This window comes from Scyliorhinus torazame, chromosome 21 (genome assembly GCF_047496885.1).
Source record: "Scyliorhinus torazame isolate Kashiwa2021f chromosome 21, sScyTor2.1, whole genome shotgun sequence".
Taxonomy (NCBI): domain Eukaryota; kingdom Metazoa; phylum Chordata; class Chondrichthyes; order Carcharhiniformes; family Scyliorhinidae; genus Scyliorhinus; species Scyliorhinus torazame.
The window spans coordinates 15,862,776-15,881,940 of record NC_092727.1 but is presented as its reverse complement, the minus strand read 5'-3'; the positions used below and the strand labels follow the sequence as shown (position 1 = coordinate 15,881,940).

General features: G+C 52.2%; 1 protein-coding gene across 1 annotated transcript in view; it reads left to right on the top strand.

The window, feature by feature from the left end:
• The window catches only part of LOC140398196 (proprotein convertase subtilisin/kexin type 7-like), a 261,903-nt gene that overhangs the window by 59,426 nt on the left and 183,312 nt on the right, over nt 1–19,165 (top strand). Inside the window, 1 exon segment of the mRNA XM_072486557.1 lies at nt 3,279–3,333. Within this exon segment, the coding sequence (XP_072342658.1) occupies nt 3,279–3,333 (55 nt within the window).

The window sequence follows — 19,165 nt, the reverse complement described above, 5'->3', positions numbered from 1 at the left end:
AGGGGGAGGGGGGGAATGGAGGATGGGGAGAGGGGGAGGCTCTAGGGGGAGGAGAGAGATGGGGAGGGGGAGGGGGGGAAGGAGGAGGGGAGGGAGGGGAAGGAGGAGGAGGGAAGGAGGGGAGGAGGGGGAAGGAGGAGGGGAGGGAGGGGGAAGGAGGAGGGGAGGGAGGGGGAAGGAGGAGGGGAGGGAGGGGGAAGGAGGAGGGGAGGGAGGGGGAGGGAGGGGGAAGGAGGAGGGGAGGGAGGGGGAAGGAGGAGGGGAGGGAGGGGGAAGGAGGAGGGGAGGGAGGGGGAAGGAGGAGGGGAGGGAGGGGGAAGGAGGAGGGGAGGGAGGGGGAAGGAGGAGGGGAGGGGGGGGAGAGGAGGAAGGGAGGGAAGGAGGAAGGGAGGGGGGGGAGAGGAGGAAGGGAGGGAAGGAGGGGGAGAAGGAGGAGGGGAGGGGGGGGAAGGAGGAGGGGAGGGAGGGGGAAGGAGGAGGGGAGGGAGGGGGAAGAGGAGGGGAGGGAGGGGAAGGAGGAGGGGAGGGAGGGGGAAGGAGGAGGGGAGGGAGGGGGAAGGAGGAGGGGAGGGAGGGGGAAGGAGGAGGGGAGGGAGGGGGAAGGAGGAGGGGAAGGAGGAGGGGAGGGAGGGGGAAGGAGGAGGGGAGGGAGGGGGAAGGAGGAGGGGAGGGAGGGGGAAGGAGGAGGGGAGGGAGGGGGAAGGAGGAGGGGAGGGAGGGGGAAGGAGGAGGGGAGGGAGGGGGAAGGAGGAGGGGAGGGAGGGGGAAGGAGGAGGGGAGGGAGGGGGAAGGAGGAGGGGAGGGAGGGGGAAGGAGGAGGGAGGGAGGGGGAAGGAGGAGGGGAGGGAGGGGGAAGGAGGAGGGGGGAGGGGGAAGGAGGAGGGGAGGGAGGGGGAAGGAGGAGGGAGGGAGGGGGAAGGAGGAGGGGAGGGAGGGGGAAGGAGGAGGGGAGGGAGGGGGAAGGAGGAGGGGAGGGAGGGGAAGGAGGAGGGGAGGGAGGGGGAAGGAGGAGGGGAGGGAGGGGGAAGGAGGAGGGGAGGGAGGGGGAAGGAGGAGGGGAGGGAGGGGAAGGAGGAGGGGAGGGAGGGGAAGGAGGAGGGGAGGGAGGGGGAAGGAGGAGGGGAGGGAGGGGAAGGAGGAGGGGAGGAGGGGAAGGAGGAGGGAGGGAGGGGGAAGGAGGAGGGGAGGGAGGGGGAAGGAGGAGGGGAGGGAGGGGGAAGGAGGAGGGGAGGGAGGGGGAAGGAGGAGGGGAGGGAGGGGAAGGAGGAGGGGAGGAGGGGAAGGAGGAGGGGAGGGAGGGGGAAGGAGGAGGGGAGGGAGGGGGAAGGAGGAGGGGAGGGAGGGGGAAGGAGGAGGGGAGGGAGGGGGAAGGAGGAGGGGAGGGAGGGGGAAGGAGGAGGGGAGGGAGGGGGAAGGAGGAGGGGAGGGAGGGGGAAGGAGGAGGGGAGGGAGGGGGAAGGAGGAGGGGAGGGAGGGGGAAGGAGGAGGGGAGGGAGGGGGAAGGAGGAGGGGAGGGAGGGGGAAGGAGGAGGGGAGGAGGGGAAGGAGGAGGGGAGGGAGGGGGAAGGAGGAGGGGAGGGAGGGGGAAGGAGGAGGGGAGGGAGGGGGAAGGAGGAGGGGAGGGAGGGGGAAGGAGGAGGGGAGGGAGGGGGAAGGAGGAGGGGAGGGAGGGGGAAGGAGGAGGGGAGGGAGGGGGAAGGAGGAGGGGAGGGAGGGGGAAGGAGGAGGGGAGGGAGGGGGAAGGAGGAGGGAGGAGGGGAGGAGAGGGGAGGAGGAGAGGAGGGAGGAGGGGGAAGGAGGAGGGGAGGGAGGGAAGGAGGAGGGGAGGGAGGGGAAGGAGGAGGGAGGAGGGGGAGGAGGAAGGGAGGGGGAAGGAGGAGGGGAGGGAGGGGGAAGGAGGAGGGGAGGGAGGGGGAGGAGGAGGGGAGGGGGGGAGAGGAGGAAGGGAGGGGGAGAAGGAGGAGGGGAGGGGGGGAGGAGGAGGGGAGGGGAGGAGGGGAGGGAGGGGGAAGGGAGGGGGGGAAGGAGGAGGGGAGGGGGGGGAAGGAGGAGGGGAGGGGAGGAAGGAGGAGGGGAGGGGGGAAGGAGGAGGGGAGGGGGGAAGGAGGAGGGGAGGAGGAGGGGAGGTTGGTGGGGAAATCTGGGGTTTTGTTTTGTTTTGGGGTGGTTTTATTTTGTAAATGTTATGAGTTTTATCTGTTTAATTGTTAAAATTAAAAATTGGAATAAAAATATTTCTTAATAAAGAATAAATTTAAGATTGATCCAATTTTCAATATCTTTTCTGCCACTTTCAGTGAGCGAGTTGTGCTGAAACATTCAGCTTTGGACAGAGCAGGAAGCCTCCTGTCCACCTGTATCTCCATTCCAGTTTGATCCTTTAACTGCCAGTTTCTCTGCTGTCTGTAAACTTCCCCAGTTCCGATTCCCAGAAAGTCAGGGGGCGATTCTCCGAACCCTGTGCCGGGCTGGATAATCGCTGCCCTGACGCCGGCGCTCGATTCTCTGAGGTGCGGAGAATCGGCGGCATTTGCGCCGGCACGTTTTGCGCGACGCCGGTCGCTGTCCGCGGCTGGGCCGCCGATTCTCTGGCCCGGATGGGCCGAGAGGCCGCGTGGAAACGGCAGAGTCCCACTGACGCCGTTCACCCCTGGTCGCTGCCGGCAGAAACTCTGCGCGAAGGGTGGGGGGGGGGGGGGGGATTCCGATGGGGTCTGCCCCACAATCGGGGCCCACCGATCGGTGGGCTGGCCTCTTTTCTCCCCCCCCCCCCCCCCCTCCCGGGCCTACTTTGTTGCTCGACAGGCCCCTGAACCCCCACGCCATGTTGCGTTGCGGCCAGTGCACTGAAGAAGTCCCCGCGCATGCGCGGATTGGCACGGCGCCCGTTTGGCGCCGGGAAGGGAGGCTGGAGCGGCGTGCTGGCCCCCCGTGGGAGCCAGGATCGGTTGTCCCCGCGCCCGTTTCGCGCTGTCCTAAAACGCGACGGCGTTCACGACGGCGCGAACACTTAGTCTCCATTTCGGAGATTCGCGTCCTCAGTTTCCTCACATGTTTTGGAAGGCTGGTACATTCCAGAAATTTCCATCTCCCCCACTTCCAGTTGACAGGAAAGTTGTAAAGGACCCTATTTCTTAGCCCGTCCACCGGTTTCCATCCATTCCTGCCCGCCTGTTGCCCCTGCGCTTGCCTCTGGTGGAATGTGGGGTCACTTATCCAAGGTCCCCTCCTCTCAGTTATCAGTCCGTCATGTGTCTCCTGTTTCTTCTCTCCTGCAGTTGGGGTCCCGACGATGATGGGAAGACGGTGGATGGTCCTCACCCACTTGGGAAGGTAAGAGTCTGACAGGGTAAGGTGGGTGAATGGGTCTTGAGTCTAAGCAGATCTGGATTGCGTTGACTTGACAGAGATGGAGAATCGTTTTCCTCCTGTTAATACGGTTACCAACGCTGGCCCAGCAGAACCCTAGAGGTTTCATTCCATGGCGTCTCGCTTCCAACTGCCCAATCAAATATCTCCATTTTTTAATGACTAATAAAAGTGTTCAAAAAAATGTGGAGTTTTTCGTAACGCCCTGGTCTCTGCCGGATTTTACGCTTCGCAGTCTCTTGGTGATTAACCTTTAATTTCAAGTTTGCAGCGGGTGGGATGTGGGGGACAGGCCAGGAGTGCAATGGAACAGTTAAATTAGTTGGCGTTCCGCGCAAACGCTGCCTCAGCGAGCGACACAATGGCCTCTTTTATTCCAAAATCAGTCGAGGCGTGTATGCTGCTGTAACATCGCATTCATCTGTTATCATCTAACAACCCAGGGTGACCTGCTTGATGCAGCAAGCTGGGAGTTCTGTGGTTAGGTGTGAGGTATGTGGGCATTGATCCTAATCTAAGTTAAGGTGAAGAAGTGCTGGAAGTGGAAATCTGATCTGCCAGCTCAAACGGCGGTGGGTCAACTGGGAGACTTGAAGTTGTCGAACAAAATGCAGCAACTTGTCACGCATCAATACGTTTGTTCGCTCCCTAGTTGCCTCGCGCATGTCAGATGTGTGAAATACGCCTTTAGTGACACATGCATCTCGTGCAGTTGACGGAAGATTGTAATCACACCATAATGTAAACCGATCCCCGGAGATCCACCATCGAATTGGCTCCTCGGAGTTTGTAAACGGGAATTTCAAACAATTGAGATCATTTTTGAATTGTCTGGGGGGGGGGAGCAAGAAGTCAAACTGGGATCAGCTGAGTACCCTCTTCCAAGCTTCATTTTACCTTCAACCGAGGGAGCTGTCAAGGTGACTTTTTAGTTCATGCAGAGAGGGATTTTAGAATGTTCCATTTGCGTTCCTCTTAATTCAGCCTTCTGTTTTAGCGCTTTCTCCCCACTCCAGGTTGTGTCCGGATTTTCAATATCCTTCTGGGCAAAACTGTGGCAGACTGAATTCAACTTTTGGGCAGGATTATTTTATTCGTGTGGAAGGCAGCATTTATTGCCCGTTCTTAATTGTCCATTCGTTGCTACAAGTTTAGTGTCTTGCTAGGCCATTTGTTGGGCAGTTAAGCGTTGCATTGCTGTGTGTCTGGAGTCACATTCAGACCAGACCAGGTAAGGATGGCAGCTTTCCTCCCCGGGCGGACGCAGATGGGTTTACCATCCATTCGTTGCCTGCTCCCGACCAATCTTTCGTCCCGTATTTATTTACTTCACTGCCCTGATGGGATTTGAGGACATGTCTTCAGATCATTAAACCCAGGCCCCTGGATTACCTGTCCAGCAGCAGAACCGCTGTGCTGGCATTCGCAGTGAGAAGGTCATCCACCTTCGATCATCCTATACTTCCTAACAGGAGCTGTGGGAGAGCAAAGGGATTTGAATATCAAATGATCAAAAGCAGGGCATGCACATCAAATATGATTGAAAAGACTGCTGGAATGTTGGCCTTTACCTCGGGAGAGCTGGAACACAAAGGCAAGCGATTCATCAATCGTACAGAACCTTGGTCAGGCTCCATCTGAAATACAGGATTCAATTCTGGGCCTTGTGGATATATTGGCCTTGGAGAGGCTGCAATATTCTGTTTACCAGACTTGACATTGGGGCTGAGTCGTCCAGAGGACCCTGAGAGAGGACCGGGTGCGTAAGCTAGATTTGCATTCCCTAGAGTTTGGTAGGTACAGCATCTGCCAAATTTCTGCCCAGTCACTTGACTGACCTACATCCCTATGCAGATTCTTTACCTCCTCTTTGCAACTTAATTTCCTACCTGTCTTTGTGAAATCAGCAAATTTAGCAACCATAAATACGAACCCTTCAACCAAGTCATTGACATACGTTGTAAATATTTGAGGCCACAACACTGACGCCGGTAACATTCCACTCAACACATCTGGCCAACGCGAAGAAGACTCATTTATCCCGCTCGCACCATCCTGTCCGTAAACAATTCTCTATCCATGATCATTTCTTACCCATTCCACCGTGCGCTCTTATTTTGCACAGTAAACTTCGATGTGCAACTTTGTTGAGCGCCTTCTGTAATTCGATCTGCGGGGGGGTGCGGGGGATCTGATGTGGCTTGGCCTGCGATCAGGCCCCACCGATCAGTGGGCCGACCTCTCTCAATGGGGGCCTCCTTTCCTACGCGCCGGCCCCTGTAGCCCTGCGTCGGGGCCGGCGCGTTGAAGGAGGCTACTGCGCTTACAAGCGTTGGCGCCGGCGCCATTGCCCGTGCTCGGATCCCGCGGTGCACAGTTCGCGCCGGGATCCACAGTAGGGGCCAGAATCAGTCCTGGCAGCGGCCCATTCACGCCATCGTAAAACGCAACGGCGTTTACGACGGCATGGACACTCTGCCGCGGGATTAGCGAATACCCCCCCCCCCCCCCCAATCCCATCATCGATCACCCCACACGCACTCAGTTTTTACTTGCATCTAAAGAGTCACCACTTGGTTGGGCAGAGCGCCAACCAATGGAACTGTAGCTCAGCACAAACCCATTCGCAGTGGATGAGGAGAAATGAACGTGAGTGCATTCTGCTAATGATTTTTGTGAATTACATTTTTAAAATAATTGTGGGATCTGCAATATGAAGCTTGTCTTGTGCTTTTTCATTTCTTAAAAATAAATTTAGAGTACGCAATTCTTTTTTTTTCCCCATTCAGGGGCCATTTAGCGTGGCCATGCCACCCTACCCTGCACCTTTTGGGGGTGAGACCCAATGCAGACACGGGGAGAACGTGCAAACGCAACACGGACAGTGACTCGACCAGGATTCGAACCCGGGTCCTCAGCGGGGTGAGGCAGCAGTGCTAACCACTGCGCCACCGTGCAGCCCCGCCTTGTACCTTTTAGTATCAGTTTTATTTTCAGTTTGCTTTTCCCTGGGTTCAGCAGCTCCCTCAGCATCTCCCTCTCCACTGGGCAATCGTGGGTTAAGGCTGTGAATGTTTCTGGAATGTTCCAATGTCCAACTGGGCTCGAACACCCCAGCCCTGAAGTTTATTCTTGAGGGAAAAACTCGTCGGGAGTTTTTTAAAAAAAAAAACGACGAAAATTTCTGTTAGTTTCGCAGTCTACCTCCAGGTGGCATCTAAACCCCGTGAAAACAGACAGGCGTTCGTCAATTGAATTGTGTTCACATGGCCTCCGACAAGATACGTATCCCTCCTGCTCACAGCAGACTTTCCCTACTTCGATTCCCTTTTAAGTACTCTGAGAGCTGTGCTAAAATGTCTTTGTGCCGAGCTGCAATCTGCTGCAAATATGCATTTGATAATCCTCGGTTGAATGACCCAGATTGAGGTCTGTTTGCTCCTGCCCTCCTATGTCATTGTCCGAGGGCAGTTAGTGCACTGTTTTAACAGGGGCTTTGCATTCTTGTCAAGAGCGTTTCCCAAATAGGAGGGGGTAGCCAGAGACCTGTTTCTCTTCCTTAACTCCACCCTCTGTGGAACTGAGATGCGGTGAACCTTGTATAAAATGCTTCCTTTATGAAGGCATTGTTTATACCTAGAGGCACAGGGGGTGGCTAAATTAACTCTCCTTTCCTATCGAGCTTTTGGAGATACGGTTTCACATTGTGGATTAAACTTCTCCCTTTCCCTGCGACATGTGTGGCCATTCACATGGGGTGTTGGTGCGCAGACATTCTTATAAAAAAAATTATTATTTCATGGGTTGTGAGCCAACATTCACCCCTAATTTCCCTAGAACTGAGCGGCTTGCTCGGTCATTCTGCGAGTAGTCAAGAGTCACCCACATTGCTGTGGGCCTGGAATCAAGGATTTGAACCCTTGTCACCAGAGCATTAACCTGCGTCTCTGGATTGCTCGTCCAGTTCCGTGGCCACATTCCATATTGCACCTTCCGTAGAACCCAATTCTGACCCAGTCATTGTTGACAGCTCAGAGCAGTTCAGTCTGATACCCAATCACTGGGTGTCTCAGTTGGGTCTAGCCAGACTCCAAACTCACTTCATTCTATTGGCACTGTTTTACAGAGGGGAAATATATAACTATTCATAACAACCAGCACTGAGGGTGGTCTTCATGGATGACACTGTCATGTTATTAAATGTATGTTAATTGTGTCCAGTTGGAGACCATTAATTGGGGCTTCAAGTGAACGCATATGAAGAGATGCTTATTGAAACTGATGTGGCTGGCTTAGGAGATGTATGCTCATAATGTTGCACTCCGTAAATAAATAGAAGACTGAGTAAAGCTTGGCCCCAGTATTATCTTTCACCAGCTGGCTTTCCAGATTGTAACACGGGGATAATTCAGGCGGTGTCAACAGGGCATCCGCTTGTGAAGAATGTTTTAATTTTCATTTTGAAATGGATTTTCTTCCGCGCCGGGTTTGCTTGTCCACCCTCGATGGGGAAGAGGTGTAAGGCGGTGAGGAATTTGGACTTGTTTTCATTGGGAAAGTGCCCTCCCGCGATGCAGTTTCTTTTTTAAAAAGAAAGTGCTAAAAGTTAAGCTGGTGCTGGACAAATTTTGACTTCAGTTTTCACTCTGGCAAAAGGGATCAACCGATGGACTTTAAAGAAAAGGGCTTCTTTAAAACAAAGAATAAAGTGACAAAGAAGACTGTTGATTTGAGCATCAAGAATGGGTATTTAGGAATTAGTATTTAGACCTGTTCTGGAGCGAGAACAGATTAAAGGATATGGTGAGAAGGCAGGGACGAGTGACCAAGTTTAGATCAAACGCTTGTAGGACCTAATGGCTTTTTCTAAACTGTTTCTATAAGTTGTTATGACAACTTCATGGATATTACCCATGGTCCTCCCAGCAGGAGGAGTACTTCAGCAAGTTGGGACAATAGCCTAGCCTGGCTGTTTTCCACCCCTCCCTCAGATGACCCAGATAAGGTTGGCGTGTGTACTGGTGGGCAGGTGGCAGATTTGTTAACTTTTAATTCCTGACTTGCCAAGCCTTAACGATGGGCAGCAGTGATACTGAGTTGATCTTCAAGCATTTCAAATATATGCCATATTAAATGACATGAAAACTGTACTCTGGTAATTACTCCATAGGATGTGAAATCTACTTTCTTTCAGAGTTCACTCAGTAGCAATGCAGAACAATCTCTTCCTGTTGTTGCACAGTTACTCATGGAGGAGCGTTAATGTGTAACCATTTTGAAAATGAAACGCCTGCTCGAAAGGTCAGGCCATTTAACACAAAACAAATCAATGCGGGAGGGTACAGTGCCAGATAATGAAATATCCTTTTCCACTCCACCTGATAGCATTACGAGCCCTGGCAGGGCTCCTAATATAAAGACTTGAGAAACACACTTTACTGCAATCTGTGAAAGCTGTATAAATCTAAGTAAATGCCATCAAAAGGGTTTACTGATTGTTGAACCTTCAAATCCTCTGCGGCAACCTCGTGTTTGATCTGAGAGTTAACGAGAAAGGTAGCTTCTCCTTCATTGCCTCTTCACCATGCTCTGTATTGTAAATTGTAAACCTTTCATTGTAAATTGTCCATCATTGTGATTTCTGGCCACATATTTGCAAACTCATGGAGTGTAGTATCAAAGAACAATACAGCACAGGAACAGGCCCTTCGGCCTCCAAGCCTGTGCCGGTCATGATCCGTGCTGAGGTAATTGGAGTGGGTAAAGGAGGGTTAGCGTTGCTTCAAGCAGGTGTGCAAAGCAAAGTGCACCCAACCCCCAACCCGGTTGGAAAGTGCCCGCCTTTGGGTGCTCGCTGAGGCGAAACAAGGGCGGGATCAGCCATTTTAGTGATGCCCTATATGGATGAATAGCCAGTGAACATTGATTTGCCAAACTGGCACATGGTTGATTGGTACTTGGGCAGGATAAGCTCAGGGACTGTAAAGCTGTGTTTAAAAATATGGAATGGAACCAACGAGTTCTGAAATACGAGTCCTGCTTGTAAACTGTTTCCAAAGAACGCAGTTTAATGCAGAATGTTGGAGCTCTTCTGCCTGAGGACTGATTACAATTAATAGAAGTTCTACGCGCATGGTCGTTAAGTTAGAACCTCTGCTGTTTTGGCAGCAGGAGCTCAGTGAGCGATAGTTGAGAGTGACCACACTTTTTATTACATCTCTGTGAAAACAGGCAAGGAGGACAATGCTGTAGATCATGCACGGTAGCACAGTAGTTAGCACTGTTGCTTCACAGCGCCAGCGTTCCAGGTTCGATTCCCTCTTGGGTCACTGTCTGTGCGGAGTCTGCACCCCCCCCCGGTGTCTGCGTGGGTTTCCTCGGGTGCTCCGTTTCCTCCCACAAGTCCCGAAAGACGTGCTGTTAGCTGAATTGGACATTCTGAATTCTCCCTCCTGTGTACCTGAACAGGCGCCGGAGTGCATGGCAACCAGAGGCTTTTCACAGTAACTTCATTGAGATGAAAGCTGAACTTGTGACAATAAAGATTATTTTTATTGTTATTAATTTGGAAGGGGAAAATAGAATGCCTAAGTTTGCAGAAAATGTAACAACTGACTGCAATAGCTTGTATAGACATAAGGAGAGAAAAAGACTGGTGAAGACTGTTATGGGCCAGGGTTTAGAGAACCCCAAAGTGTATCATGGAGTTCACCTGACCCACAACTTTACTAGATTGTGGTATGGAGAGCACAGGGCCCACTCTACGGGTGTGGTACAGCAGAAATGGAAAAGTATTTTTTAAAGCAAAACAATGTTTATTCTATGAACTCAAGTTAACCTTTTTGAAACATACAGTGAGCATCTTAGCAACCATTAATTCAAATACAACCCCCAAAGACTACGACACTAAGTAATCCTTAAGCTGTCCTTTTAACATCCAGAAGACTTTAAAAAAAACATTTCAACAGAAGCACATCAGGTTAAAGTCACCACTGAGAGCAGTTATTAGTTTGAAATCACCAGGATCGATTTACAGTCTTTAGATTACAGAGAGAGACTCTAATACACCTCCTGGCTGTGACTGCAGCTATCCAGCTCTGAAAACGAAACTAAAACACACCTTGCAGCAAACAGCCTAAAACAAAAGTAAAAAGCTGACAGCCCAGCTCCACCCAATCTCTGACATCACTGCAGTAAGAAACAACCATTTCTTAAAGATACTCTCACTACAGATATTTATATACTTACTCATTTATAAACACCCATTTCTTAAAGGGACTCGCACATGACAAAGACAAATGTGCACATGACAAAGACAAATGTAAGTCCCTTACAGTTAGAATCAGGTGAATTCATAATGGGCAACAAAGCGATGGCAGACCTGTTGAACAAATACTTTGAATCTGACTTCACTAAGTTCACTAAGGAGAACACAAATAACAGGAGTCTGGTGACAGTGGGGGCGAATCTGTTAGTGCGTGTTCTCAGACCTTTGCATCTCCTGCCCGATGGAAGAGTTTGGAAGAGAGAATAACCCGGGTGGGAGGGGTCTTTGATTATGCTGCCCGCTTTTGCAAGGCAGTGGGAGGTGAAGATAGAGTCAATGGATGGGAGGCAGGTTTGTGTGATGGACTGGGCTGTGTTCACGACTCTGTAGTTTCTTGCGGTCTTGGGCCAAGCAGTTGCCATACCAGCTGTGATGCAGCCAGATAGGATGCTTTCTATGGTGCATCTGTAATAATTGGTAAGAGTCAATGTGGACATGCCGAATTTCATTTGTTTCCTGAGGAAGTATAGGCGCTGTTGTGCTTTCTTGGTGGTAGCGTCGACATGGGTGGACCAGGATAGATTGTTGGTGATGTGCACACCTCGGAATTTGAAGCTGTCCATCTCCACCTCGGCACCATTGATGCAGTCAGGGGTGTGTGCGACACTTCACTTCCTGAGGTCGATGACCAGCTCTTTAGTTTTGCTTACATTGAGGGAGAGATTGTTGTTGCCACGCCACTAGGTTCTCTATTTCACTCCTGTATTCTGACTCATCGTTGTTTGAGATAATGTATCTGGATTTTTCAAAACATGTTATACATGAGGTTGTGGCTCATTGAACTGGTCAACGTGGATTAAGGATTGCATCATTTTATTCCTTTACTGGATGTGGGCGTTGCTGCCTGGAGCAGAATTGCCCATCCCTAATCGCCCTTGAGAAATTGAGGGTGAGCCATATTCTAGAGCTACTACATCCCAAACGAAATGAGGCCGGTGAATAGTGGGAGAGGCCAAAAACGAGAGCTGTGCCAGGTGCCAAACAGTTTGGGATGTTCCCGTAGGCGAAACCGGGATCTCGCTGTAGCGAGGCGAGAAACCAATTGTCACCACTTAAGCCCCATTTCCATTAACGAGAGCCCCCACCCCCCCATATCCAACGGCCTCCCGTCATTCAGTCGCCTCCCCAGCAAGTGGCGCCGATTAGTACTCCTTTTGTAAAAGGTGAACCTGGCGATGGGTTTCTGTGGGGAGCAGAGGAGGTGAGTCGCCATCTTTGGCCACAGACCGAGAACCCGGGGTGCTGGGCCTGCCACCCCAGTGCTCGGTGGGAATGGGGGACCCTCGGCTGGGGGTGGGGGAACCCTCCGCAGGGGTGGGCCGCCATGGGAGGATGAGGGGGGTGCACTGGGGGGCGACCGCGCATGGCACTACCATGCCAACCACTGGATTGTGTGTACCCATCCCTGCCTGTCCGCCCCACCGACAACCCATAACCCCCACCTGCTGCCTGTAGTGATCTCTGTGTGCATGTACACAAGGGGTTAATGTGTATTCAGTAGCACCACATGATCACTAGAGGGCCGGACCAACAGGGGTATAAAAGGCAACCACATTGGGTCTCTCTCTCTCTCTTGTGATCAAAGCAACAGCAGACTAGTTTAGATGGCCAGTGGAGTTACGTATAGTTGCCATTGTTCGATCTTGTTAACCTTATCACTAGTATCAAAGTTAAAGTAAAGAACTCATGTAAATATTGTTGTAGTTACTCAATAAACCATTTGTTACTACTGGAAGAGTTCGAATCTTCTTCACGGGATTCAGAAGACCTCATCACTAACCAAGGATTGAGTAGCACATGTTACCTACCACAAAAACACTGTCGAGGCCTCTGGCTGAGCGGCTGAAGGCTATCGCTAATGGGGAATTGGCAGTCGTAGTTAAGTGAGCACTTCACACAACCCAAGTGGATTTCCGTGGGTGGGCGGGCCATGTAGCCTGTGGGAGTCATTCCCTAGCGTCCCAATCACACCTGATGCTTGAACAGTATGGGAGGCAACACCACACATGCAGCAGCCAACATCCAAACACCCAGGGGATGAGACACAGCTCCGGGGGCATGTGGATGGGTGGGTGGATGCCACGGGGAGGGGGAGATGCCTGGAGAACTGGACGAAGGGTTCAGAGGCCACCTGAGGTGGAGGCAGCCAGCTGCTTACTTTGTCCCATGGCCTTCGATGCCCCTGGCGGGTGTCCTTTGGGGCCAGAGGACCCCTTGTTGGCGGCACATGCACAGACGTGCCGCCCTGTCGCATGCGCTAGCTCCGAGACGCGGCCTCATCAGAGGGGTGGAACTCGGGGGAACTGATGGCCCCCATCCCCACTCCATGGAACGGTTCCGGGTTAGCATTCAGCACCCCCTCCTCTTGGTCGGTACCCATAAGGCCCTGGGGTTTACCTTCGGATGGAGGAGCTGCTGGTTCGAGCCCCGGCCGCCCCTGCATCATCTGGCTCTGCCAGCCCTGGCGGTTCCCCATGGTCTGCACCATCATGTCGACGCCCTTGGCAATGTTGGGCCATGCTCTACAACAACGAACAAAGAAAAGTACAGCACAGGAACAGGCCCTTCGGCCCTCCAAGCCCGAGCCGACCATGCTGCCCGTCTAAACTAAAATCTTCTACACTTCCTGGGTCCGTATCCCTCTATTCCCATCCTATTCATGTATTTGTCACGATGCCCCTTAAATGTCACTATCGTCCCTGCTTCTGGCAGCGAGTTCCAGGCACCCACTACCCTCTGTGTTTAAAAAAAAAAAAAAAAAACTTGCCTCGTACATCTACTCTAAACCTTGCCCCCCGCACCTTAAACCTATGCCGCCTAGTAATTGACCCCTCTACCGTGGGAAAAAGCTTCTGACTATCCACTCTGTCTATGCCCCTCATAATTTTGTAGACCTCTATCAGGTCGCCCCTCAACCTCCGTTGTTCCAGTGAGAACAAACCGAGTTTATTCAACCGCTCCTCATAGCTAATGCCCTCCATACCAGGCAACATTCTGGTAAATCTCTTCTGCACCCTCTCTAAAGCCTCCACATCCTTCTGGTAGTGTGGCGACCAGAATTAAACACTGTACTCCAAGTGTGGCCTATACCCAATGCCTCGGCCTTACCCATCTGCGCGGGGGACGTGTCCCGCAGAAGCTCATTCAAGGTCAGCCTGGTTCTGGGCGACATCCCCCAGCGAGTCGGGCATTCTGTCGAGACCCTCAGCCATGACTGTCATGAACTGTGTGACGCTTGGGACACCTTCACTCATGGTGCCGACATTGTGTATCAGGCTCGCCACTGTGGTCGCCACCCTGACAGTGTTGGCCTAGGTGCCACTCATTGCCAGCATCATCTCTTGCGCCCGTAGCCTCTGGGACTGCTCCAAGCGACTATGGATCTGCTGGAGTGTCGCTGTCATCTCCCTCCGAATGTCCCGGCCGCTCCCTATCATCTCCATTCGCTCAGGGTAACCCTGTTCCACAGGCTCAGCATCAGACTTGGACCGAGCTGGATCCTGGGATCCAGCAGTTTTCCTACTGCTGCCCCGCCTGGGCGTTCCTGCCTCCACCAGATGTGCATCATCAGCTGTGTGGTGCTCACCAGATTCTGCCCCACAAGCCTGACCACTAAGACTTCTCCCCGAGGTGTGCATCTGCGTTGGTGGAGGGCTGGGATGACAGCTGTGCCGTGACTACAACAGTTGCATCCTCTGAGCTCCCCTCCAAGGTGTTCTCCTCGGAGTCAGGAAAGGGTCCTTCCCGGGTGGGCCGGTGCCATCGGCTGGAGGACCTGCGGGAGAATGGACGTGTGGTCAGTGGGAGGGATGGGTCAGTCAGTAAGGAAATCACTACTCAGGTTTGACAGGTCCTCCGGGTGGAGCCTGGTGGTTCCTCACCCCTGCGGCATCCGCCAGCCTTGGCGTGGGTGACCTCCCTGTCCTCGGTGACCCCGGTCACCTCCAGGTCACGCTCCTCCAAGGTGGTGAGGATTCTGATGTCCGGCACCCCCCCCCCACCAGTCTGGGCCCTCTCCCGGCGAATGTGGGAGACCTTTTCCTGAGGAGACACAAGAGGGCCTCATTAGCCACATGCGTGGTTCACAGTGGGGGGGGGGGGGGGTGAGATGGAGGAAGGGTTGAGGGAGTTGAAAAGGGAGGGGGTAGTTGCTCCAGTAGGGGTGGAAAGCGTTGGTGACTACTCGATCGTGCTGCCTGGTTTAGGACATTGACCGTCTTCCTACACTGGAGGCCAGTCCTCCCGGTCACGCTCCCAGCCGCCACCACCTCCTCCCAGGCAGCACAGGCTGCCCTGTGGCTGACTCTTGGGGGAACAGGACATCCCTCCTGGCCTCTGCTGCATCTAGCAGCCTCCTCAGGTCAGCGTCCCCGAATCGTGGGGACGGACTCCTCGGCGCCATTGCTGCGAGTTGGCTGAGCAAGAGCAGCTTAAGTGCTGCTCCACCTGGTCAGCGGAGGGCTGGCGAGCGCGGTGCCGGCGAATCAGCTGAGGAGCCCGTGGGGCCTTGTTAAGTGGACCAATTAATGTTGAATGGCATTGCCGGCGTCTCCGGGGCCGAGCACCAGGAAGCTCGCGGCAATTCCCACTCGCTACAACACAAAGAAATCTTTCCGGAGAATCATGCCGATAGAATTGTTACAGCGCGGAAGGAACCAATTGGCCCATTGTGTCCTCATCTGCTCCCCGACTGCACAATTAATCTATTGCAACTGCCTTCTCCCCGAGCCCCTGCGCACTCCTCCTTTTCTGATAACCGTCTGACTGCCTTTGAATGCCTGAATTGAATCTGTCTCCACCACACTCAGGCAGTGCATTCCAAACCCCAACCACTCGCTGTGTGAATAGATTTTTCCTCCCGTCGCCATTGCTTCCTGTGGCACCCAATGAGACTGTTCTTCCCATCGAGTCTATGCGGGCTCTCTCTAGATAAATCTAGCCCCATTCCTCCATTCTATCCCTACAGGTTTATTTCCCTCTAGTGTTTCCTCCTTAATCTGCCAGCCCCCTCTCTGATTCTGCTGGTCTTGTAGACAGCGAGTTCCAGGTCATTGTCCCTCGCTGTGTGACACGTTTATTGTCACAGCCCATCCTACCTCTCCACTCCAAAACCTTCAATTTGTGCCTTCTACCCCATGTGCTATCAGGATAATGCGAAGAGTGATGTGAACTGCGAGCAGTTTGGATTATTGTCCTTGTGTCTTGTTAGTCTCATCTTGAGACTTGGCGATGTTCAAAACGATTGTTCGTCAGATTCAGTCTGCTTTGGTCTGGGTTCAGCATTCTCCCAATCTGATTTTTGATGCTAAGTACAAAATAGGGAAACATGCAAAAAATAAAACATGGGTATTGAAACTCCGCAATAAACACGAAACAGTCCTTCGAACATCTTGTCGATGTCAAATTGATGAACGTTAAAAATCTGTTTTTAAGTACCTGTTATTATCAATAGTCATTCCCCTGCGCTGGTTAAAAACATTCCTGAATTTTAAATATTCCAGCTGTCAAATCCCACATCTGCTGAGCAATTAGAAGTTGGTGCCAAATGTTACATTGTACACTGGACCATATTGAACATATTGACCCCCCCACCAAACTAAATGTTGGATATGGTTCAGACAGCGCGACTAAATGATGGGCAGTAAATGATTTTTGCGCCCCCCCCCCCCCCCCCTGCCCCGAGAGACAAAGTTGGCCAGTCTATCCAAGGGTGTGACAATAAGAGACTATATAAGGGATTTGTACGATAGGTTAAGGGTTAACTGGGATAGGGCGGGGGAGTGGGCCTGGGTGGAGTGCACTTTCAGAGGGACAATCCTGACCCCGATGGGCAGAATGGCCTTCTGCACTGTAGGTGGCGGGTTTTCCGGCAGTGAGGGCGGCTCGCCGATGACCCGAGGCGCAATCTTCGTCCTGCGAAGCGAATGACTATTTGCATGGCCTGCCCGTCCCACCCCCAGGGGAACCCATGACCGGGGGGGGGGGGGGGGGGGGGGGGGGTTGTGTTGTGTTGGGCAGGCCAGGGAGCTGAAAAACAACTGGCAACAGAATACAAAATGGTGTGGGGGTTTAATACAGAGGGGGAAGTTCACGTCTAAAGTTGTTCAACTCAATGCTGAATCCAGAAGGCCTAATTGGTCATCACAGGAGAATTGTAGCAGGCCTGGGATGGACTTATGGGCATGAGACCTTGAAGCACGGTAGCACAAGTGGATAGCACTATGGCTTCACAGCGCCAGGGTCCCAGGTTCGATTCCCCGCTGGGTCACTGTCTGTGCGGAGTCTGCACGTTCTCCCCGTGTCTGCGTGGGTTTCCTCCGGGTGCTCCGGTTTCCTCCCACAGTCCAAAGACGTGCAGGTTAGGTGGATTGGCCATGATAAATTGCCCTTCGTGACCAAAAGGGTTCGGAGGGGTTATTGGGTTACGGGGATAGGGTGGAAGTGAGGGCTTATGTGGGTCGGTGCAGACTTGATGGGCCGAACGGCCTCCTTCTGCACTGTATGTTCTAAGAAGTCCATTTGAAATTGTCACTGTTGTAATGTAGGAAAGATGGTGAACCTTTTGTCCACACCAAACTCAACAATATGATGATGGCCAACTAACTGGTGATTTTAGTCCAGAGATGAGCACTGACCAGGCCATGAGGGATATTCCCGTGTCTGCCTTCCCGGTAGTAGTATGAGGCCTATTCCGCCCACCCGAGAGAAGAGCCAGGGCCTCTGTTTGACATCTTGTCCGGAAAATGGCATCTCCAACCAGTGCTCCCACAGCACTGCACTGAACATGTCGGCCCCGGTTTTTGGACACGGGTCCCCGTGGTGTGACCAGGTCCCACAGCTGTCTGACCCCGAGGCCAGAGAGCGCTGCCCACTGAGGCTGTCACCAGCCTGAGGTCAACTAACTCCACACAGACCCGAGCACGTAGCTGGGGTCCTTTTTTGGTCTGCACAACATACTGTTGCACCAGGCCGTGCACTTAAATCGCTGATTTTAAAATTACATAGAACATAGAACAATACAGCACAGAACAGGCCCTTCGGCCCACGATGTTGTGCCGAATGTTTGTCCTAGATTAAGATCAAATTAATCTACACCCCATCATTCTACCGTAATCCATGTACCTATCCAATAGCCGCCTGAAGGTCCCTAATGTTTCCGACTCAACTACTTCCACAGGCATTGCATTCCATGCCCCCACTACTCTCTGTGTAAAGAACCTACCTCTGTCATCCCCCTCCTATATCTTCCACCATTCACCTTAAATTTATGTCCCCTTGTAATGGTTTGTTCCACCCGCGGAAAAAAGTCTCTGACTGACTACTCTATCTATTCCCCTGATCATCTTATAAACCTCTATCAAGTCGCCCCTCATCCTTCTTCGTTCTAGTGAGAAAAGGCCTGGCACCCTCAACCTTTCCTCGTAAGACCTACTCTCCATTCCAGGCAACATCCTGGTAAATTACGTGTGCGGGGGTGCTCATAATCCATCAGCAACTTTACTGATGACTATCGGGAAGTAATCTTTTGCAGTTCTTCTGCGTAGCAGTAATGTGTCAGCAGGACTGCAGCATTGTCTGGCTTTTATGAGGAGAAACGTATCGGGTCACATTCATACTTGATCAGTGAGTAGAGTGATCGAGGATTTGGATCCACCTGTTAACAATATAACCTTCTTCAAAGAAAAGAACATGATTATAGCTTCAGACAGTAAATGGCCGCGTCTTGGCGTGAGCGCTCTGAAGTTTTATTGTGGATTTCTTTCCTCGTTTTTTTAACGTGAAGTAATTAGACAATTCTTGAAGCAGCTGGAGGTTGGAGAGTCTGATCACCAGCTTCAGATGTCTGGAGCTGAACTAAAGGAAGCGGCTAGTCCTGAAATCGTTTTGAAGAAAGAGAACCGTCCCGACAATGATCAAAAGTTTTCTTGAAGGTGATGTTCTGCTTCCCAAACCTGACGCTCTTTACTCTGTAATCCTTGCAGAAGAAAACAAATTGGCAAAATAGTCTGTCAAGGTGCACACGCTCCGAGATCTGGTGGCCGCTAATCTTCTCCAGTTGATCACCCTGCCTTTTGAGAGGGAGATGATTCTTGGTGGGCAGTGGATCCACAGAGAACCAGCTACTACTTCATCCTATTGATCACCCTTCGGGCACAAGCGACTGTGGAGGGCATCACAGTAGAGCTTATCCCTGCTGATTTCCATTGGGATCTCTTGGATCAAGGAAGAAAGACTTGCATTTATATAGCCCCTTGCACAGTGTCTCAAAGCTCTTTATAGCCATTAAAGTACTTTAAAGATGTAATTGCTGTTTTAACAAGGCAGCAAAATTGTGCACAGCAAGTTCCCACTAACGACAGTGTGCTAGAGATCGTGTGGTTTTACCAATGCCCTTTGAGGGATAAATATCAGCCTGGACCCTGGGGAGACCTCCCGTTCTTCCTCTAAGATATGCTGTGGCATCTTCTG